Source organism: Bufo bufo, chromosome 6, assembly GCF_905171765.1.
Source record: "Bufo bufo chromosome 6, aBufBuf1.1, whole genome shotgun sequence".
NCBI lineage: Eukaryota > Metazoa > Chordata > Amphibia > Anura > Bufonidae > Bufo > Bufo bufo.
Genome location: NC_053394.1, coordinates 254,147,617 through 254,171,728, shown reverse-complemented (window position 1 = coordinate 254,171,728; position 24,112 = coordinate 254,147,617). Strand labels below are relative to the sequence as shown.

Genomic DNA, 24,112 nt, shown 5'->3' with positions numbered 1-24,112 from the left:
ACATACACTACTTACTGTAGCCTGCCATAAAGAGAAGCGTGGATTTCTATGCTTACAAGGTTAATATACATATTACTGCTTTATTCGAAGGCACAATATATGATTATAAAGACACCAGTAATATGTATTACCTTTCTAAGTATAGGAAAACCACAGACCTCAATATGATAAGCCTGTAGCCAGGAGGTAAGTGGCCAGCCTTGCATGTAGAAATCCCAAGTTTGAATCTTGGAGAGACTTTGAGATTTTTTTTCTTCTGATATTTTTTTGTCTCCCTCATTTAACACATAAAAGGCTATAGCATTAATGCAGTGAGACTAGTGTTTTTTTTATGATTAGAAAGCTAATACATATTGCTGGTTTCTAAAAATCCTCTCTTCTCATTATGGAAGGCTATAGCACGTAGTGTACATGATATGTACATGCTAGGACACAGCTCTGTCCTCACCATGCTGATATCTAACCCTGTCAATCAAGGGGAGGGGGAGTGTGAAGAGCACAGGGGGTGTTACAAAAGCAGTGCTCCAAGGATTTAGCCCCATCTCCTGGTGCTCCAACTTGCTCATTTACATATGAATAAAACACAGATATCCCTGCAGCTGTTTAGCATACAGACAAAAGAAAGGTATAGTTTTAATCAGCCTGATGAGGCAGTCGAAATTTTTCCGGAGTTAGCCAAAACGCTTGAGAGTCTTCAGAAGGGTTTGATTATATGGCGATTTTGGGCGCTACACCAGAGTCTCGAAAAATCCAACACTGCTGGATTTTGTGCAATTCTGTGGTCACTCTGCAGCCCCATTCATTTCTATGGCTGCCCTTCTACACTGCAATAATTGGGAGCCATGTAGCCAAACCCTAAGAGACGTGTGCAATCATGTGTAGGCCATAGAAAACACACTATATTCCAGGAGCTGCATGCAGAGCAATATAATAGAAGAGCTCCGACAACTAAAGGTCACAGGAAGCAGCAGTCTGTCAGTGCTGAATGTGCAGGATTCTCTAGGCTTCTTTACAACTTTTGCTGCTTCCTCACAATAATTATTTGCTGAATTACCAAAAAGTGCACAAAGGGCAAAACTATGAGACATTAACGACATTGTGAAAAGGCTGGGTATTATGCAGACATGCATCTAGATGATAAATTATCCATCTTGTGTTGTATCCATCCATGTTTTTTATATTTTTTTTTGGTGTTTTGGAAATATATATAATTTTTATTTTTTACTGTTACTGACAGAAGACGTATTTGATTCTCTGCATACAGTATCAATACATCAAAATGCAGTTACCTGATATTAAGGACTGGGAGTGCTTAATCGGGAAGCGGCCAGTTACACCAAATACGCTGGCTGTCAGGATGTTTGATGCTCCGCTTAGAATGGCTACACATATCAAAGTCAGAGCAAAGAATTCCTGAGTCCAGAAGGAGGTGTCTACTTTCACCAGCACTGTGATGAATATAAAGATGAGTAGCATGACGACTAATGATGACAGTACTCTGGCCTGGGCCGAAATCCTAGAGAGAAAAAAGAGAAAGACGTTTTTAGTGAGATAGATCTTCCAAGTCTATATATACAGTAAAGCTGGCCAGAGGGGCACAGGTCCTACCCACACTGACCTCAAAAGCATACAGGAACCACCTTTTCTATGAGAGCAAGGAGCAATTAGGAATATCACACATAGATGTGTCTATGCAAAACATACACCAGACGTAACATTAAAACCCCTGACAGGTGAAGTATATAACATGGTTTATCTTGTGCGAGTGGTACCTTTTCAAGAGGTTCTATCACAAAAAATATTCTACATTTTCTAAGCCAGCACCCTAGTCTCAATATTTTTGTGATTGCATGTAATTAAAGATTTAGCATAGCCACCGAGTTATTCAATAAAATGTATCTGTATAGCGCCACCTGCTGTTTGTTCTTTCCCTTATTTCTTGTCCACCTCACTGAGGTAGTAGCACGTGCTCGGTTTCAAACCTCAACTGTCACCAGCCATAACTTTTGTTAGAAGCAGTGGCAGCTAGATGGAAAGAGCTACAGCAGAAAGGACAAACCCCAAGAGCTGCCAGCCTGAAATACATCTAGTACAGCAACTGCAGCAATGATTGAGGAGATCTCTGGTTCCATGCGAGGTACAGGGCTGGTTCTAGCTTTGTTAGGGCTCTTTCACACTTGCGTTGTTGTCTTCCGGCATAGAGTTCCGTCGTCGGGGCTCTATGCCGGAAGAATCCTGATCAGGATTATCCTAATGCATTCTGAATGGAGAGAAATCCGTTCAGGATGCATCAGGATGTCTTCAGTTCCGGAACGGAACGTTTTTTGGCCGGAGAAAATACCGCAGCATGCTGCGCTTTTTGCTCCGGCCAAAAATCCGGAACACTTGCCGCAAGGCCGGATCCGGAATTAATGCCCATTGAAAGGCATTGATCCGGATCCGGCCTTAAGCTAAACGTCGTTTCGGCGCATTGCCGGAGCCGACATTTAGCTTTTTCAGAGTGGTTACCATGGCTGCCGGGACGCTAAAGTCCTGGCAGCCATGGTAAAGTGTAGTGGGGAGCGGGGAGCAGTGTACTTACCGTCCGTGCGGCTCCCCGGGCGCTCCAGAGTGACGTCAGGGCGCCCCAAGCGCATGGATCATGTGATCACATGTGATCACGTCATCCATGCGCATGGGGCGCTCTGACGTCATTCTGGAGCGCCCCGGGAGCCGCACGGACTGTAAGTATACCGCTCCCCCGCTCCCCGCTCCTACTATGGCAACCAGGACTTTAATAGCGTCCTGGGTGCCATAGTAACACTGAACGCATTTGGAAGACGGTTCCGTCTTCAAATGCTTTCAGTACACTTGCGTTTTTCCGGATCCGGAGTGTAATTCCGGCAAGTGGAGTACACGCCGGATCCGGACAACGCAAGTGTGAAAGAGGCCTTAGGACACGTTTTTCTTTTCCGGCATAGAGTTCCGTACTAGGGGCTCTATACCGGAAAAGAACTCATCAGGTATATCCCCATGCATTCTGAATAGAGAGCAATCCGTTCAGGATGCATCAGGATGTCTTCAGTTCAGACTTTTTGACTGATCAGGCAAAAGATAAAACCGCAGCATGCTACGGTTTAATTACCGGCAAAAAAAACTGAAGACTTGCCTGAATGCCGCATTTTTTTTTTTCAGAGGAATGTATTAATGCCCGATCCGTCCTTCCGGTGTGTGCATGCGCAGACCGAAAAAAAGGTGAAAAAAATAAATGCCGAATCAGTTTTTTCTGGATGACACCGGAATGACGGATCCGGCATTTCAATGCATTTTTCTGACTGATCAGGCATTTTTAAGACTGATCAGGATCCTGATACGTTATGCCAGATCACTCAGCCGCAAGTGTGAAAGTAGCCTAAGGCTACTTTCACACTCGCGTTTGGTGTGGATCTGTCATGGATCTGCACAGACGGATCCGTTCAGATAATACAAACGTCGGCATCCATTCAGAACGGATCTGTTTGTATTATCTTTAACATAGCCAATACGGATCCGTCTTGAACACCATTGAAAGTCAATGGAGGACGGATCCGTTTTCTGTTGTGCCAGATTGCGTCAGTGAAAACGGATCCGTCCCCATTGACTTACATTGTGTGTCAGAACGTTTGGCTCAGTTTTGTCAGACGGACACCAAAACGCTGCAGGCAGCATTTTAGTGTCCGTCTCCAAAGCGGAATGGAGACTGAACTAATGCAAACTGATGCATTCTGAGCAGATCCTTTTCCATTCAGAATGCATTAAAATGCAAACTGATCCGTTTTGGACCGCTTGTGAGAGCCCTGAACAGATGTCACAAATGGAAAGCCAAAACGCCAGTGTGAAAGTAAACTTACAGATTGTCATTTACTACATGATGTCTGCTTTAGAGTTGTTGCGATACCAAATTTTTGATTCGGTTTCGATACCATGAAAAAGTATTGCGATACTCGATACCATTCGATACCACGCGAAAAAAAATAAACAAAAAAAGCCACGTGCATTCCTCATTTTTAAAAATGGCGAATCGCGCAGTTTTTATTTTATTTTTTCTGTTCCGGCATTCACCACCTAGATTTTTTTTTTATATTTTAATAGTTTGGACTTTTCTGACGTGGCGATGTAATATGTTTATTTATATATTTTATATGTGAAATTGGGAAAAGGGGGGTGATTTATACTTCATATTTTAGTGGGTTTTTTTTTTTCACTTTTTATTTAATAACTATTTCCCCCCTTAGGGGCTAGAACCTGGGATCTTTCATCCCTTTTCCTATTCACCCTGATAGATCTCTATCAGGGTGAATAAGACTCCACACTGTCCCTGCTGCTCTGTGCTTTGTGCACACAGCATCAGGGATGTTACCATGGCAACCAGGGCTTCTGTAGCGTCCTGGCTGCCATGGTAACCGATCGGAGCCCCAGGCTTACACAGCTGGGGCTCCGATCAGAAGCTGCCACTGCACCACCAATGAGGGGGAGTGGAGAGGTCCCTGTGGCCACTGCCACCAATGATTTTAATACTGGAGGGTTGAGAGGGGCCGGCGCACTGTGCCACCAATGATTTTAATGGGATGGGGGGATTGAGGGGGGGGGCACACTGCACCACCAATGATTTTACCCCTTTATACAGGAGGCGGGTACTAGCAGATCACTGCCGCTGATCGCAGCTCCCTGTCAGGGGCAGGGTGCCGGCAATGCGATTCTGCTGCCGGCACCCGCCTCCTGTATGTGTTAAAGACTGACTACTGTATATAAGTCCAGACTTTCACTATTAGGCCACACAGAGCGGCGCCCAGCGATGTCTCAGCACTCACCATTTAGTCCTGGGCGCCGCTCCGTTCGCCCGCAGTGCCCCATTACTGTCTCCTCTCCTGCTCCACATGCTGCTGAGCTGATTACTATCGGAGCGATGGGAGGAGACATCAGCTTCACTAGTGGGCGTTCCTTCTCCCTGGCTGTAGCGATGTCCAATCGCAGCGCAGGGAAAAGGAACGCCCACTAGTGAAGCTGATGTCTCCTCCCATCGCTCCGATAGTAATCCTATCATTGGTGGCGCAGTGCGCCCGCCCCTCCTCCACCCCCTCTCTTCTCATTGCCGCCCCTCCTCCGCCCCTCTCTTCTCATTGCCGCCCCTCCTCCGCCCCTCTCTTCTCATTGGTGGCAGCGGCAGCAGCACAGGGGGAGGGAGGACAGCTTCCTTCTCCCCGTGCTGCTGAGAGAGAACATGAGCGCGCCGATAGCAGCGCGCTCATGTTCAGAGATACTAGACTGCGCAGCAGCGCAGCCCAGTATCGAAAAAACGGAAATCCCGGTATCGTATCGATACCGGGACAAAAGTATCGATTGGGTATCGAAATTTCGATACCCGCAACAACCCTAGTCTGCTTTTCTTATTTTTACATCAATCATTGCAAGTGAGACCGTTCTTGAAGCTTAAAACCCCTATATAACAAATGGAAACATACAACATCCACCAATTATAAAAAGAAAATACCATCTTTAATGCTTTAATATTAAAGCATTAAAGGGAACCTGTCACCTGGATTTAGTGCATAGAGCTGAGGACATGGGTTGCTAGATGGCCACTAGCACATCCGCAATACCCAGTCCCCATAGCTCTGTGTGCTTTTATTGTGTAAAAAAAAACAATTTGATACATATGCAAATTAACCTCAGATGAGTCCTGTCCCTGACTCATCTCACATACAGGACTCATCTCAGGTTAATTTGCATATGTATCAAATCGGGTTTTTTACACAATAAAAGCACACAGAGCTATGGGGACTGGGTATTGTGGATGTGCTAGTGGCCATCTAGCAACCCATGTTCTCAGCTCTATGCCCAAAATCCCGGTGACAGGTTCCCTTTAAGTAAAAGTAAAATGATTTACACAAGAAGTAGGTCATAGGGTAATATTTAGTGATACAAAAACGCTACCGCTATAGTGCCCAGTGCATTAATAATTTCCTAACCAGGGTGCTGCCATCCTGGGGTTGGTATTAGTGACTGTTGCAGACTACCTTTGATATGTACTGTATTACTGTAACATTTTCCCACAGTGACCTGATGCATGCTAATAAGGCCTCATGCACGGGACCATATTTTTCATCCAGGTGCTATCTGCATTTTCTGAGAACAGTACCACAGCCCATTAATGGCACACAGATCCATGTGGCTAGCCGTTCCACAAATTCTAGAACATGTCCTATGCTTGCCTGTATTGTATTGGAGAGGAATAGCCCTATCTATTGGGGGGAGTGAGAAAAATATGGAATGCACATAGAAGGTATCCAAATTTTGTGTTTTTTGTGGACCGAAATACAGACATGCCTGTGCGCTTGAAGCCTTAGCTTCAGACTGGTTAATTATTATGTTCAATGGATACTGTTTTATGAGTTTTGTAGTACATCCTGATTGCGTGTTATTATGTGTCAGCATTATAAACTAGTATGGAGACTGGATAATACAGTATCTTTACTACCTTATTTTGCAACCTTCTGATACTGGCATCTTTATACTATGACTTGTTTACCCATAACATATTTTTGATTATCTGTCATGTGTAGCTGGTTCGGAGTTTTCGTTTTCTTAATCTCCAAACATTACTCTACGACCTATTACTTTGTACTTAATGCTTGAATATTGATATATAGATTATATATATATATATATATATATATATATAAAACAAGAAGGAACACCGCAGCACATCCGTAGGTGAAAAATAGTGGATCTTTATTCACCCTTGCGACGTTTCAGTCCACTTGCTGGGACTATTATCAAGCAATGCGTCATACAGCAGTGTGGGTATTTATTAAAATAAACTTTTGAATAAACTCAAAAGCGAGATTCAGGAAACAAAAAGAGGGAAATGGCATCGGGATACAATGGACTATACGACAGGTCACATATACAATTGGACTGACGGCAATCGACAAAGCTTTAATCCAAGTCAAAAGAAAGGGAAGAAACGTGACGAATCAAATATCAACAATCCCGCCACTTTTTTAGGACCTCAATCTACCAGCACAAGAAAACCACAAGAAGGGGCGGTCGGCATAGAAACCGATACCGTAAAGACAAGAAGTCAGAAAACTCTGCGAAAGACCAACATTTGACCGAACGGACAGTGGTAAATATTTATTCTCATTTGTTGACTTCGACACAATTACAACTGCTTGAAAAAGGTCTTAATTTTTGTCCAGCTAGTGCTATAAATTGGTACGAACTGGAAGCTGATCTATTATATTTCTTTAGATTAATCAAACTGAAGATACATTTTCAGGATGTACAGTGTACTACTAGTGTGTCTATGCATGAATTATGTTTGTCTAATTGGGGATTACGTGTGAAAAAAGATTTTTCTCCACAAATATCTTCTAAAGCTTTTGAGGTATTTTCAGATGCAGTCTTGAAAGATATACAGGAGCTTAAACACTCGGGCCTTCTTGATCACATTCAGCGTCCAAATGTGACCAAGCAGGATCTAGAGGCACTTGATCAGTTAATCCATGACCACTCTCTCACCATCAAGCCCGCTGACAAGGGCGGTGCGATAGTGGTCATGGATACCTCTATGTACTTAGCTGAAGCTACCCGCCAGTTATCTGACACTGCTGTATATACAAAACTCCAAAGGGACCCCAAATTTGACATACAGCGAGAATTGAAATCACTTGTTGGCAGACACACACAAATGGGCCTCATAGATGATCAACTTAGTGAGTTCCTATTAATAGAGCATCCGGTTACCCCATTACTTTATTTATTACCGAAAATCCATAAAAACCTCCAGTGCCCGCCCGGTAGACCAATTGTTTCCGGCCGTGGCTCTTTACTGAGTAATGCTTCTATCTTTTTGGATAGAGTTCTACAGACCTATGTGGTCAATTCTAAATCCTACTTGAAAGACACAACTGATTTTCTGATTAAGTTGGCAGATGTGATGATGCCGGAGGATGCCATTTTGGCCTCCTTCGACATCGTCAGTCTGTACACTTCGATACAGCATGACTTGGGTATGACCGTGGTGAAATCTGCCTTGGAAAATTCTGACTATACTATAGAGGCACAAACTTTTTTTCTGACTCTGCTACAAATGATTTTATATAATAATTATTTTCTCTTCGGAGATGATTATTATATGCAAATTAGGGGGACGGCCATGGGGACGAATGTGGCCCCCACGTACGCCAACATGGTCGTCTCCTATTTGGAGGAGAAATACGTCTATGTGCCCCACCACTTCAGCCATGTGCTGAGGTGGTGGAGATACATAGACGATATTTTTGTCATCTGGACGGGTTCAGCAAATGAGCTACAATTGTTTCACAATTTTTTAAACAGTTTGATCCCCGATATTCAATTCACGCTGGAGTATTCTGAAAATACAATACATTTTTTGGATGTCAGTGTTCGACGCACGGGTAATGTGTTGAGCACTGAGGTCTTTACTAAATCTACCGACCGCAACACCGTCCTAAGGTTTGACAGTGCTCACCCTCGGACGATGGTGCGGTCATTACCATATAGTCAGTTTACTAGAGCAAAAAGAATTGTTAGTGATCCCTCCTCATTAGACAAAACCTTAGACAGCATGACACAATGCTTCAAACAAAGGCACTACCCGACCAACATACTACAACAACAACTAAATCGTATTAATCAAAAAGAAAGAAGGGAATTGCTTCAGGGTACTAAAAGGGACCAAGTCCATAAAATACCTTTTGTATCCACTTTTAGTGAAGCAAGCCCTTATATAAGCAAGATTGTCAACAAACACTGGCCGATTCTAAGCACAGAACATAGAAATATTTCAGAATTTTCCACTCGACCAATTATGTCTTATAAGAGAGCTTGCAACCTAAAAGATAAGCTTCTAAAAAATGACATAGGCCCACAAAAAAGCACACGCCAATTACTTCTGGCTCCTAAAAAAACTGGTAGCTATCCGTGCCTTCACTGTGTAAACTGTAAATACATGGTGAAGGGGCGTGACTTCACTCATCCCCGTACAGGGGTTATTTATCCCATCAAATTTTATTTGACCTGTGATTCAAGCTTTATAATATATGTTCTGTGGTGCCCATGCAAGTTATTGTATGTGGGCGAAACCACTTGTGATTTCAAGTCCCGTTTTAATCAACACCGTTTCTCAATACGTAAGAAACGAAAGGATCTGCCTGTCTCGCATCACTTTGCGGACATGGGCCATGCTGAAGGTGACCTAAAATTTATGATCCTTGATCATGTCCCATTACCGCGAACTGGCGGAAACCGCATAAAAATGTTAAAAAAGCGGGAATCCGAATGGATTTTTAAACTACAAACGGTTAAACCCGGGGGTTTGAATGTTGAATATAAACCATGGCTATTCATATGATCTCCAACTGTCTAGTCCTTATCGACCCATATTGAAAAATTTGTCCTTTTTTATTAATACATTTGGATAATGTATTTTTTTTTTTTTATCACTTACAGGACCCATGGATGACAGGGTTCGCTCAACAGGAGGGTGGATACTCTAGAAAATGCACGACTTATCCCGTGAAAGCCACATATTTGTTAGATTGTGTCTTTGTTTCTGTTTTCCTTAAATATACGCCAGCAAGCGCTACTTTATGGCTGTATAGGATGTTTTTCACCTGATAGGGTTATTACATAATGAGAGTTATGGGAGGATAACGGCTGTAGCTGCTCTCCACCATTTCTTTTCATAATTTTCGGACGACAGTGCATCGCAAGATAGCACGTCATCCGATAGTTTACCCGGGGTGTTACATCCGGATCTTATAGCCTATACTGTTTACAAATATTGAATGAATATGCTTACGTTGGCATTAGATGTTTTACTACAATAGACTGCTATGCGGCCTGTCAGGTGACGCCTCCGTATGGGATCATGTGATGTCTCGGTTCGAGATCATGTGATTGCTCTAGGGATGACCTCACAGACATGCGCAAACACAGTTTTACTCTTTTACAAGGGATCACGTGATTATCCCTGGAATGACATCACGGACATGCGCAGCTTTAGTTCCGGGACGCCGTATCCATGCGGTGATGCCGCAACATTGTATCCGCCAGCCATTGAGCCCACCTGATTCCATGTTGGTCCTGCCTACACTTGTACTTTCACAGGTGATGAATATAACATATGTTGATTATCACTTATGAATTTTATTATGTTTTTGATAGATCACAACATTGGATTTACTCTATATGAATATCTGGATTGACTACACGGCTCTCCAGACACTATGTGTTTTTCTCATTTATGTATGAGACGCTCCACTGTATATTTTTTCACATATGTTGTTAAATACCACTTATGTATATTAATTGATTTGTTTGCATAAATACCCACACTGCTGTATGACGCATTGCTTGATAATAGTCCCAGCAAGTGGACTGAAACGTCGCAAGGGTGAATAAAGATCCACTATTTTTCACCTACGGATGTGCTGCGGTGTCCCTTCTTGTTTTATACTATACACCTTGGTAAGGTGTTCACACCGCTGGCACCCATCTTTTTGTTACAAGGAGTGCTGCCCTGATCCTACACAGTATATATATATATATATATATATATATATATATATATATATATATACATACATACATACATACACACACACACACGCATGCACAGTATATCACAAAAGTGAGTACACCCCCTCACATTTTTGTAAATATTTTATTATATCTTTACATGGTAGAACACTGAAGATATGACATTTTGATACAATGTAAAGCAGTCAGTGTACAGCTTGTATAACAGTGTCAATTTGATGTGGCCTCAAAATAACTAACACAGACATTAATGTCTAAACCGGTGGCAACAAAAGTGAATGAAAATTGCCAAATTGTATCCAAAGTGTCAATATTTTGTGTGGCCGCCATTATTTTCCTTAACTGCCTCTTGGGCACTAGAGTTTCACAGGTTGCCACTGGAATCCTCTTCCACCAGCTCCATGATGTCATCATAGAGGAGAGGAAGTTAGAGACCTTGCACTCCTCCACCTTCCGTTTGAGGATGCCCCACAGATGTTCAATAGGGTTTAGGTCTGGAGACATGCAAGGCCAGTCCAACACCCCAACTTTCTTTAGCAAGGCAGTGGTGGTCTTGGAGGTGTGTTTGGGGTCGTTATCACGTTGGAATACTGCCCTGCGGCCCAATAAATGTTGTCACTCATGCAGCCCCAAACCATGACATTCCCACCACCATGCATGACTGTAGGCAAGACACACTTGGTAACACTTCACCTGGTTGCCGCCACACATGCTTGACATCTGAACCAAATAAGTTTATCTTGGTCTCGTCAGACCACAGGACATGGTTCCAGTAATCCATGTCCTTAGTCTGCTTGTCTTCATCATCAAGCTTTCTTGTGCATCATCTTTAGAAGAGGCTTCCTTCTGGAAAGACAGCCATGCAGGTGTGATGTATGGTCTGAGCACTGACAGGCTAACCCCCCCCCCCCCCCCCCCTCCTACCGCTTTAACCTCTGCAATGCTGGCAGCACTCACGCGTCTTTTTTGAAAAGACAACCTGTGGATATGACGCTGAGCACGTGCACTCAACTTCTTTGGTCGACTATGGCGAGGCCTGTTCTGAGTGGAACCTGTCTTGTTAAACCGCTCTATGGTCCTGGCCACCGTGCTGAAGCTCAGTTTCAGGGTGTTGGCAATCTTCTTAGACCCTAGCTCATCTTTATGTAGAGCAACAATTCATTTTTTTTTCAGATCCTTAGAAAGTTCTTTGCCATGAGGTGCCATGTTGAACTTCCAGTGACTAGTATGAAAGAGTGTGAGAGAGTGATAACACTAAATTTAAAGGGGTTGTCTCACTTCAGCAAGTGGCGTTTAACATGTAGAGGATGTTAACCACCTCCCGTCCGCCCATTGAATATAAACGTCCGGGAGGTGGTTATCCATCTCCTAATGGACATTTAAAACGTCCTTTCAGAGATCGCAGCTGCACGCTAGTCAGCGACAGCAGAGCAACCCTTAGAGAAGGCAGGGACAGTGCCCAGGTGTCCCTGCCTTCTAGATCGCTGTATACACAGCGCTTGCCGAGCGCTATGCACTTCCTGTTCCGGCCCGGTGGTCATGTGATCGCCGGGAGCGGAGAGTGCAGGAGCTGTGTGAGGTCTTTCAGAGACCTCGATCAGCCCTGCACTGAGGCTGTACAGCGCAGTATTATGCTGTACAGCCTCTCTGGGGGATGCATTTCTTCTGTAACTTGGGGCTACAATGTCAGCCCCAGTTACAGGAGAAATCAACAGTGAAAAAAAAAGTGAAGTAAATGTCCCCCAGAGGTCTTGTATGACCTTATGGGGGACGCAAAGTGTAAAAAAAAAATTTAATTAAAAATAAAGTGTAAAAAAAAAAAAAAAGTCAAAAAATGCAATTTTTGTCACCTTACATCACCCAGTGATCAAAAAGGCGTATGTCCCATAAAATGGTACCAATAAAACAGTCACCTCATCCCACAAAAAATGAGCCCCTACATAACAAAATCCCTCAAAAAATAAAAAAAACTATAGCTCTCAGAACAAGGAGACACTAAAACATAATTTTTTGGGTTTAAAAAATGCTATTATTGTGTTAAAGTGAAATAAATTTTAAAAAGTATACATATTAGGTATCACTGCGTCCGTAACGACCTGCTCTATAAAAATGTCACTTGACCGAACCCCTCAGGTGAACGCTGCAAAAATAAATAAAAACTGTGCTAAAACAACCAATTTTTTTGTCACCTTGCCCCATAAAGTGTTATAATGAATGATCCAAAAATCATATGTACCCAAAAATAGTACCAATAAAACTGGCACCTTATCCCCTAGTTTCCAAAATGGGGTCACTTCTTGGGAGTTTCTACTGTAAGGTTGCATCAGGGGGGCTTCAATTGGGACATGGCATCTAAAAACCTCCTTTTCTTCTGCGCCCTGCCGTGTGCCCATACAGCAGTTTATGACCACATGTGGGGGGGGGGGTGTTTCTGTAAACTGCAGAATCTGGGAAATAAATATTGAGTTTTGTTTGGCTGTTAACCATCGATGTGTTAAAGAAAAAATTGGATTAAAATGGAAAATCTGCCAAAAAAGTGACATTTTTAAATTTGATCTCCATTTTCCTTTAATTCTTGTGGAACACCTAAAGGGTTAACAAAGTTTGTAAAATCGGTTTTAAGTAACTAAAGGGGTGTAGTTTCTACAATGGGGTCATTTATGGGGGTATCCACTATGTAGGCCCCGCAAAGTGACTTCAGACCTCAACTGGTCCTTAAAAAGTGGGTTTTGCCAATTTTCTTAAAAATTTTAAGAAGAATTGCTTCTAAACTTCTAAGCCTTCTAACATCCCCAAAAAATAAAATCACATTTCCAAAATGATGCCAACATAAAGTAGACATATAGGGAATGTTAAGTAATAAATATTTTATGAGGTTTCACTCTCTGTTTTAAAAGCAAAGAAATTGAAATTTATTTTTGGGGTAAATTTGGGATTTTTTCATAAATAAAGGTGAAATATATTGACTCAAATTTATGACTAGCATGAAGTACAATGTGTCACGAGAAAACAATCTCAGAATGACTTGGATAAGTAAAAGCGTTCCAAAGTTATTACCACATAAAGTGAGATATGTCAGATTTGCTAAATTAGGCCTGGTCAGGAAGGGGGCAAATGGCCCAGATGTGAAATGGTTAATACAAGCCACTTACTAATGTATTGTTATTATCCATATTGCTGGCTGGATTATAATATTTTTTTTTTACATTATACACTGCTTGATTACGACCACCTTGCAATCCATCTGCAGTGGCCATGCTTGCACACTATAGGAAAAAGCAGTAGCCTATGTGTAAGCACGACCACCACTAATGGATTACAGGGTGGTCGTAACTATGGAAATGAGCATTGTATAAAGTGATGAAAAAATGAATCCAGCCAGCAAAGGAAGCAATATGGAGAATCACAATACATTTGTGACAGTGTGGAGTGGGGGGAAACTCCACACCGTACACCGAAAGGAAAACGGAAATAGAAACTAGGCCAGGACACCGGGGACAGGGAGCAGGTTATCTCCTAATGCCACCCTGATCCTAACCGTATGAGCGGACTCAGATGGTAGGAGGGCTCATACACAGCAACCTCGGAACCTGAGTCGCCCTGATGATCCCTGAAATTAAGGTCAGGAACTAGAGACGACATGTTCCTCCACAACACGCACGAACAGGAGTCTCCACAGGCCTAGCAGCAAAGATAGGGGATGACAGTGAACAGCAACTGGATCAGCAGGCAAGAACCCAGTGATACAACAACACACAGGAACAACAAGCACTTACCTGCCCGCAGCAACAGGGTGGAACACCAACACCAATAACTACCTGGACCCCCAATGTGGACAGGATGCATGGCGGCACCAAGCAGAGCTGCTCACTGACTTGTAGTTCCCCCTCCGGGGAACCCAGGAACCCTCTCACCGAAGGCACAGACAGACACAGGAAATGTCTAGCAACCATGCTGGACTACAACCACCAAACAGACCAGACATGGAACACCAAACTAGAAATAACACCCCCTGAACATAAACCACACCAAACAAAACAACAGGTGAGGATGGGTAAAGAACATAGAAAAAAGGGGAAGAAATAGGAAAGACGCTGATTTCTAACTAGGTGGCCCTCACACTTTGACAGATGGAATATCCAGACAGGAGCAAAGCTCTATTACCAACCAAGGCAGGAACACCACTGTCCTCAGGCTAACAGCACCAGAATAAGTAGAGCCATGAGAACACACCTAGATCCTCACCTTAAGGCCTATTGCACACGACCGTATGGCTTTTTCAGTGTTTTGCGATCCGTTTTTCACGGATCCGTTGTTCCGTTTTTTGTTTCCGTTGTGTTTCCGTTTCTGTTCCGTTTTTCCGTTCCGTTTTTCCGTATGGCATATACAGTATACAGTAATTACATAGATAAAATTGGGCTGGGCATAACATTTTCAATAGATGGTTCAGCAAAAAACGGAACGGAAACGGAAGACATACGGATGCATTTCCGTATGTGTTCCGTTTTTTTGCGGACCCATTGACTTGAATGGAGCCACGGACTGTGATTTGCGGGCAATAATAGGACATGTTCTATGTTAAAACGGAACGGAAAAATGTAAATACGGAAACGGAATGCATACGGAGCACATTCCGTTTTTTTTGCGGACCCATTGAAATGAATGGTTCCGTATATGGACCGTATACGGAACGCAAAAAACGTCCAGTAAACGGGGAAAAAAAACGTCCGTGTGCAATAGGCCTAATCCCACACACACCAGACTGGGAAGGAACAAAGATAAAGAGAGCAGTGCACAAACATGCAGAACAACACGTTGCCCAGGCAACTGCATGCACGGCAGCCGTGTCACGCGAACTACAACAACCGACACACCGCCGTGACACATGCAGAACAACACGTTGCCCCAGACAACTGCATGCACGGCAGATGTGTCACGGCAACCTACACCGGAACCGAGACACAGCCGTGACAACATTACCAAGTGCCTTGTATTAAAGGGAACCTGTCACCGGGATTTTGTGTACAGAGCTGAGGACATGGGTTGCTAGATTGCCGCTAGCACATCTGCCATACCCAGTCCCCATAGCTCTGTGTGCTTTTATTGTGTAAAAAAAAACTATTTGATACATATGCAAATTAACCTGAGATGAGTCCTGTCCCTGACTCATCTCAGGGACAGGATTCATCTCAGGTTAATTTGCATATGTATCAAATAGTTTTGGTTTTTTTTTTACACAAAAAAAAAAAAAAATCTACCAACCCATGTCCTTTGCACTATACACAAAATCCCGGTGACGGGTTCCCTTTAACTTTCTCTACATGATAAATGCCACTTTAGACAACCCCTTTAACACACCTGCTTCCCATTCACACCCGAGACCTTGTAACCCTAATGAGTCACATGACATTGGGGATAAAAAAAAAATGGCTAATTGGACACAATTTGGCCATTTTCATTTAGGGATTTACTCACTTTTGTTGACAGTGGTTTAGGCATTAATGTCTGTGTTGAGTTATTTTGTGGCAACAACAAATTGACACTGTTATACAAGCTGTACACTGACTGCTTTACATTCATTTTAAAATGTCTTACCACCCAAGTGTCCGGTCTCAAACACATGAACTATATTGCTCCAGAAATTATGTTTGCTTCCTACTTATATATTGACTAATGACTTTACAGCTAGGACAATTACCCATCAAAGGGTATGTCATTGAGGTAATATAGTTATCAGAATTCACAGATTATCCCTCATAAAACATAGCCTTTATTAGGATTTATATTATTAAAACCCCCCAAGGAAAACAACCCAAAATAAAATGTAGACACTGTTATCACGGTCAGATGTAGTTTAGTTAATCGTCTTGTAGGTAGGGTGAAGAGACGATTAACTAAACTACATCTGACCGTGATAACAGGGTTTAAATTTTATTTTGGGTTGTTTTCCTTGGGGGGGGGGGGGGGGTTAATAATATAAATCCTAATAAAGGTTATGTTTTATGAGGGATAATCTGTGAATTCTACTTATATATTGGTAAACATTATTTGCACTACATTCTCTATTTTGTAGGCATCAGAGCTGAAATCTTCCTTCTACCCTTGCTGGTTTAGTATCAGTACAGAAAATGTGCTTTGCATCCTGGAGAATCATATTTAGAGCAGGCATTGTACAGTAATCTGTCAGTGTGAGGTCATGTTCTAGCCTCTGCTCCTCTGACAGGATAGCATAGCATTATAATGATTTATAATGCTGAGTGATACTGAAGGTCCTGAAATCTACTGTATTTAGGCTACTTTCACACTAGCGTTCGGGTGTCCGCTCGTGCGCACCGTTTGAAGGGGCTCACGAGCGGCCCCGAACGCATCCGTCTGGCCCCAATGCATTCTCAGTGGAGGCGGATCCACTGAGAATGCATCCGCCTGCCAGCGTTCAGCCTCCGCTCCGCTCAGTGAGCGGACACCTGAACGCTGCTTGCAGCGTTCGGGTGTCCGCCTGGCCGTGCGGAGGCGAGCGGATCCGTCCACACTTACAATGTAAGTCAATGGGGACGGATCCGCTTGAAGATGACACCATATGGCTCAATCTTCAAGCGGATCCGTTCCCCATTGACTTACAATGTAAAGTCTGAACGGATCCGCTCAGACAACTTTCACACTTAGAAAATTTTCTAAGTTTTAATGCAGACGCATCCGTTCTGAACGGATGCGAACGTCTGCATTATCGGAGCGGATCCGTCTGATGAAACATCAGACGGATCCGCTCCGAACGCTAGTGTGAAAGTAGCCTTACACTGACAGAATTATGTCAGTGTAATTCAGTACATTTCAAGACTCTCAGTGTCACACAGCACTATAAATCATTAAAATGCTGTGTGATCCTGTCAGAGATGCGGAGGCCAGAAAGGGACCTCTCACTGACACGCAGCTCGCTCGTATGCGTCTGGACTTAGGGTAAGGTATGTTCACATGTTTAGGATTTGCAAATGTGCAGCTTGATGTGCTGGAGATCTGCAAGAAGATTAGCTCCACTCAATGGGGTTAAAGGGGTTTTCCCAACTCAGACAATGGGGGCATATCGCTAGCATATGCCCTTATTGTCTGATAGGTGCGGGTCACAGCAGAGAACGGAGCGGGAAAATTAACGGAGGGCACACTGCGCATTCACAGCCGCCCTCCATTCATTTCTGGCTCAGCTATTGCCGTCTGCCCCATAGAAATTAATAGGAGTATGGCCTGCGCATGCGCCGTGTGCTCCTATTCACTTCTATAGGAGCAGCGCTTGGTGGTGGACGGACCCCGGGAAATCCGGGGTCCTCCAGCCACAGCGCACCCCGCTTCATTCTCGTTGTAGGTGCGGGTCCCAGCAGTGGGACCCGCACCTATCAGACAATGGGGGCATATCCTAGGGATATGCACCTATTGTCTGAGATGGGAAGACCCCTTTAAACTGCAGCTTTTTTCCTGAGAATCTGTGGGAATAAGTAACATGGTTCTCATTCTCACAATTTATTATAACACAGCACAGACAAAAATCAGAACAGAAATTTTCTGTTGCATGTAAACAGGATTGTGGAAACCCAGTTAACATGCATGGGCTGAGGACTAGCATTGGACTTGATGTAGATGATGCCAAAATACATGTGAAACCAGACAAGTGTGAATGGACCCTTAGTGATCAAGTGTGCCAACAGTTTTCAACAAAAAGCAGCATAATGTTTAGTGCAGCTCTGGAGTATAATACTGGCTGTAAATCAAGATCCGTACACAGGATTAATATATTTTAGGCTCCATTCACACGTATGTGGTGTGTTGCGGATCCGCAACACACCCGGCCGGCACCCCCTACAGAAATGCCTATTCTGCAGACAAGAATAGGACATGTTCTATCTTTTGCGGAGCTGCGGACCGGAAGATCGGGGCCGCGCTCTGCAAATACGGATGCGGACAGCACACTGTGTGCTGTCCGCATCCATTCCATCCCCATAGAGAATGAATGGGTCCGCACCCGTTCCGCAAAATTGCGGAACGGATGCAGACCCATTTGCGGACGTGTGAATGGAGCCTTACAAAGAAACGGTAGTTTGGTTTATGTGGTGGTATAGAATGCTAAATAATTTGTAGATATGAGAGTAGGGGAAACCCCTCTGACATTTGTGTGACTGGCCATAAAATCATTAATGCCTCTTCCCCAAAACCAGAACACGAAGTGTGTCTAAAGAAAACCAGGAGAGCAGAACAACTTTATGGTACCATTTGAGATGTCTTCAGAGCCCTAGTCCTGGTGGAGCCATTCAAAAGGTCAGGAAGAGAATACTATGACCAGCACTAGAGGTCACATATCAAAAACCAAACAGATGAAGATTCATCAACAAAATACTGGACCTAATTTATAACATGGTCGTCTGCTGTTCAGGATTCGAATTAGGACATCCACCGGCATCGCAATAAGGGCTCTGCAAGAGGGGGTAATTAAAGAACACACCCCGTACTGTCTCTAACCCCTCATTGTTTGACATGCACGTGTACAGAACATTATGACGGGTTGGATGAAAGTTGTATGATGTTGCTATGATGCCCACAGGAAAATGTATCTTAGTGGACAGATTCTGAGCCAAGCACTGACCTCATAAAACTTGGTCGTAAAAGGGAATTAGAATACACGCAAGCCTCAATCCTGATGGCACGGGCAGGGAGGCTAGTGGTGGCAGCTGCAGGCCTTCTAAAGGTGTATGTGTCACTGTAGCAAGTTGTCATTTTTGAAGGGGACGACTTTCCTGCTACCTCCAGGCAACTGGATTTCAACCATCTCATAAAGTTGCATTTCTTTTATCCCTTTTTTCCTGTTATGTTTTGCATTGTATTTCTATGTCTTTGTATTTTTACCTTGTTAAAACTTCACTTCTTGTGTTCTAAACGATTTCACAACCTCAGAAGAAATATTTATATATATATATATATATATATATTGGTGTAGTAACCCTGTGAATGCTAGAGAGGGTAATTGGGAGTTACCTAGTTTAAGGAGTCTTGTATGCTTAAAGGGCTTCTGTCAGCAGATTTGTACCTATGACACTGGCTGACCTGTTACATGTCCACTTGGCAGCTGAAGGCATCTGTGTTGGTCCCATGTTCATATGTGCCCGCATTGCGGAGAAAAATGAAGTCTGGGTGACACTTTAAGCTCACATCCCGAGTCTAATGTGATTCTCCCAGTTTACATCAATGAAGCCGTTCACACAATGGCTTTTTCAGCAGAATTTTGTCTCAGGCAGCTATAAGGTCACCGCTCCGCGATCCTCAGTGCTGCCTCCCATTGAGATGCATGAGAAGCAGAAAGAATGTGGCCGCCAGCGGGTTTTCAGCTAAATTTCAGCGTGGCTGTCCGCTACAAAATTCCGCTGAAAAAGCCGTTGTCGGAGCTGTCAGGAGGATGCATTCTTACAGCCGAGACCTGCCATTCACTGAAGAGTTAAATGGTATTGTAATTTTCATACCATTCCTGTGAGTCAGTGTGCTCCTCGCCACAAAGTGACACTTCCATCATTTTAATGACAGCCAATTATAGCTAGTAAATAAATAGGATTTTATATGGTGTTTATATTCCTGGCCGCCCGATTTGCTGCTTTGCCACAATGACATTGTTACTAAGTGTTATTTTTACGCCCCCTCCTCCCACTTCTAGATTCGATACCTATTTAAGGAGGTTTATTCCTGATGTTAATAACCTCAGCTCTGGGAATGCAGATCCAGGGGTAAGCGCACTGCCCTGTCTACACCAGTGGGAGATAATGAGCTGTCTGGGAGCCAGCCGGAAAGGATGGGGTACTTACCAAAAAGGCAACATAGGAGAATAAACCATAGAAAGAAAACTAAACTAAACTTTTCTTCTACTTTATAATATTCAGATAAACATCTCACTTATTTTCTACACCTGCAGCTGAAATGCATCACGGGCAAAGCACCAGCAATACAGCAGCACAGAAGTCACTAAGACCCTCTATCAGGATGCATCTCCAACAAACGCTCTCCTCGGGTTCATTTTCGTACTTGTTTGGGTAAATGTAAATTCCACTGCCATTTTCTTTCCTCCCATGTTATCTTTGAAGAGTATGCCAAGGTAAGACTGAAAAATAGCAGAAATCCCTGACTTGTTTTTACAAATGAAGATCTCTTGCTATAGATTTTTTGAATTTCTAGGGTGCAACATCTATACCCTACCCTAAACAATTTGGAAATGGATAAACCCATCATTCATAGTTGTCTACCACTTCATCCCTTCCTGACACCATTCTGAACATGAATCACTAACCACAACTCTCTGGACACGGTCCTTCAACTGGTTTTCAATCCAATTACAGACTATACTTTGCAAGCCTATAGACCTTACTTTACCTATTAACTCCTTAAGGACACAGCCTTATTTCACCTTAAAGAGGACCTTTCACTAGAATAAAACATCTAAACTAAGTATACAGACATGGAGAGCGGCGCCCAGGGATCTCCCTGCACTTACTGTTATCCCCGGGCGCCGCTCCGTTCTCCCGGTATAGCCTCCGGTATCTTCATAGTTAGGCTCCACCCAGGGAAACCTGCCGGCGTCTCATTCTCCCATGCTGTAGCGATGGCCAATCGCAGCGCTCAGCTCATAGCCTGAGAGGCTTTTTTTTCTCTCAAGCTATGAGCTGAGCGCTGCTCTCCTGTATATAGTCCTTTAAGAATCCTTCAAACATTTTTCCCACAACAGAAGTTAAGCTGACTGGTCTAAAATTACTTGGGGAAGACCTAGAGCTCTTTTTGAATATGGGCACCACATTTTCCTAGCGACAACCATTTTGCACTGTACCAGTCACTTGAGAATCTCTAAAAAATTATGAACAAGGACACAAACAATAACTGAACCGAGTGTAATCTATCTGGACCTGGAGCATTGGTCACATTAACCTTATTTAACCTCTTAAGGATACAGGGCGTACAGGTATGCCCGTATGTCCTGGTACTTAAGGACACAGGGCGTACCTGTACGCCCTGTGTATTTCCGATCACCGCCACGCGGTGATCGGAACAAGGTGCCTGCTCAAATCATTGAGCAGGCACCTTGGCTAAATGCGAGGGGGGGTCCTGTGGTTTGTGTCTTTTCATGTTGCGGGCGGCGGCGAGCAGTTGTGGCATCGGGTCCCCGTGGGGCTGTAGGGGGGACCCGAAGGCATGGAAGGCAGCGCAATGCCTTCCTTAGGCATCTGCGCCGCCTTCCGGTGACGAGCCTGTGAGATCCAGCCCCCTGGATCTCACAGACCGGAAGCTGTATGAGTAATACACACAGTATTACTCATACAGCCAATGCATTCCAATACAGAAGTATTGGAATGCATTGTAAAAGGGATTAGACCCCCAAAAGTTGAAGTCCCAAAGTGGGACAAAAAATTTAGAAAAAATAAAGTTGAAAAAATAAAGTTGAAAAAATAAAGTTTCCCCCCACCCACAAATTAAAAGTTTCAAGTAAAAATAAACAAAATTGTCATTTTCCCCAAATAAAGTAAAAAAAAAAAAAATTGGTAAAAAAAAAGTAGACATATTAGGTATCGCCGCGTCCGTATCGACCGGCTGTAAAAAAAATATGACAAGACCTAACCCCTCAGGTGAACACCGTAAAAAAAAAAAAATTTTTTTTTAACCACCTCAGCCCCCAGTGCTTAAACACCCTGAAAGACCAGGCCACTTTTTACACTTCTGACCTACACTACTTTCACCGTTTATTGCTCGGTCATGCAACTTACCACCCAAATGAATTTTACCTCCTTTTCTTCTCACTAATAGAGCTTTCATTTGGTGGTATTTCATTGCTGCTGACATTTTTACTTTTTTTGTTATTAATCGAAATTTAACGATTTTTTTGCAAAAAAATGACATTTTTCACTTTCAGTTGTAAAATTTTGCAAAAAAAACGACATCCATATATAAATTTTGCTCTAAATTTATTGTTCTACATGTCTTTGATAAAAAAAAAATGTTTGGGTAAAAAAAAAATGGTTTGGGTAAAAGTTATAGCGTTTACAAACTATGGTACAAAAATGTGAATTTCCGCTTTTTGAAGCAGCTCTGACTTTCTGAGCACCTGTCATGTTTCCTGAGGTTCTACAATGCCCAGACAGTACAAACACCCCACAAATGACCCCATTTCGGAAAGTACACACCCTAAGGTATTCGCTGATGGGCATAGTGAGTTCATAGAACTTTTTATTTTTTGTCACAAGTTAGCGGAAAATGATGATTTTTTTTTTTTTTTTTTTTTTTCTTACAAAGTCTCATATTCCACTAACTTGTGACAAAAAATAAAAACTTCCATGAACTCACTATGCCCATCACGAAATACCTTGGGGTCTCTTCTTTCCAAAATGGGGTCACTTGTGGGGTAGTTATACTGCCCTGGCATTCTAGGGGCCCAAATGTGTGGTAAGGAGTTTGAAATCAAATTCTGTAAAAAATGACGAGTGAAATCCGAAAGGTGCTCTTTGGAATGTGGGCCCCTTTGCCCACCTAGGCTGCAAAAAAGTGTCACACATCTGGTATCTCCGTATTCAGTAGAAGTTGGGGAATGTGTTTTGGGGTGTCATTTTACATATACCCATGCTGGGTGAGATAAATATCTTGGTCAAATGCCAACTTTGTATAAAAAAAATGGGAAAAGTTGTCTTTTGCCAAGATATTTCTCTCACCCAGCATGGGTATATGTAAAAAGACACCCCAAAACACATTCCCCAACTTCTCCTGAATACGGAGATACCAGATGTGTGACACTTTTTTGCAGCCTAGGTGGGCAAAGGGGCCCATATTCCAAAGAGCACCTTTCGGATTTCACTCGTCATTTTTTACAGAATTTGATTTCAAACTCCTTACCACACATTTGGGCCCCTAGAATGCCAGGGCACTATAACTACCCCACAAGTGACCCCATTTTGGAAAGAAGAGACCCCAAGGTATTCGCTGATGGGCATAGTGAGTTCATGGAAGTTTTTATTTTTTGTCACAAGTTAGTGGAATATGAGACTTTGTATGAAAAAAAAAAAAATAATAATAAATCATCATTTTCCACTAACTTGTGACAAAAAATAAAAAATTCTAGGAACTCGCCATGCCCCTCACGGAATACCTTGGGGTGTCTTCTTTCCAAAATGGGGTCACTTGTGGGGTAGTTATACTGCCCTGGCATTTTCCAGGGGCCCTAATGTGTGGTAAGTAGGTAAATGACCAGTGAAATCCAAAAGGTGCTCTTTGGAATATGGGCCCCTTTGCCCACCTAGGCTGCAAAAAAGTGCCACACATGTGGTATCTCCGTACTCAGGAGAAGTTGGGGAATGTGTTTTGGGGTGTCTTTTTACATATACCCATGCTGGGTGAGAGAAATATCTTGGCAAAAGACAACTTTTCCCATTTTTTTATACAAAGTTGGCATTTGACCAAGATATTTATCTCACCCAGCATGGGTATATGTAAAATGACACCCCAAAACACATTCTCCACCTTC

General features: G+C 43.0%; 1 protein-coding gene across 1 annotated transcript in view; it reads right to left on the bottom strand.

Annotated features, from left to right (window-relative positions):
- Nucleotides 1–24,112, bottom strand: part of SLC29A3 (solute carrier family 29 member 3) — a 74,070-nt gene that overhangs the window by 27,404 nt on the left and 22,554 nt on the right. The window contains exon 4 of the mRNA XM_040436383.1: nt 1,290–1,516. Within this exon, the coding sequence (XP_040292317.1) occupies nt 1,290–1,516 (227 nt within the window). The remainder of the gene's footprint in view (nt 1–1,289; nt 1,517–24,112) is intronic.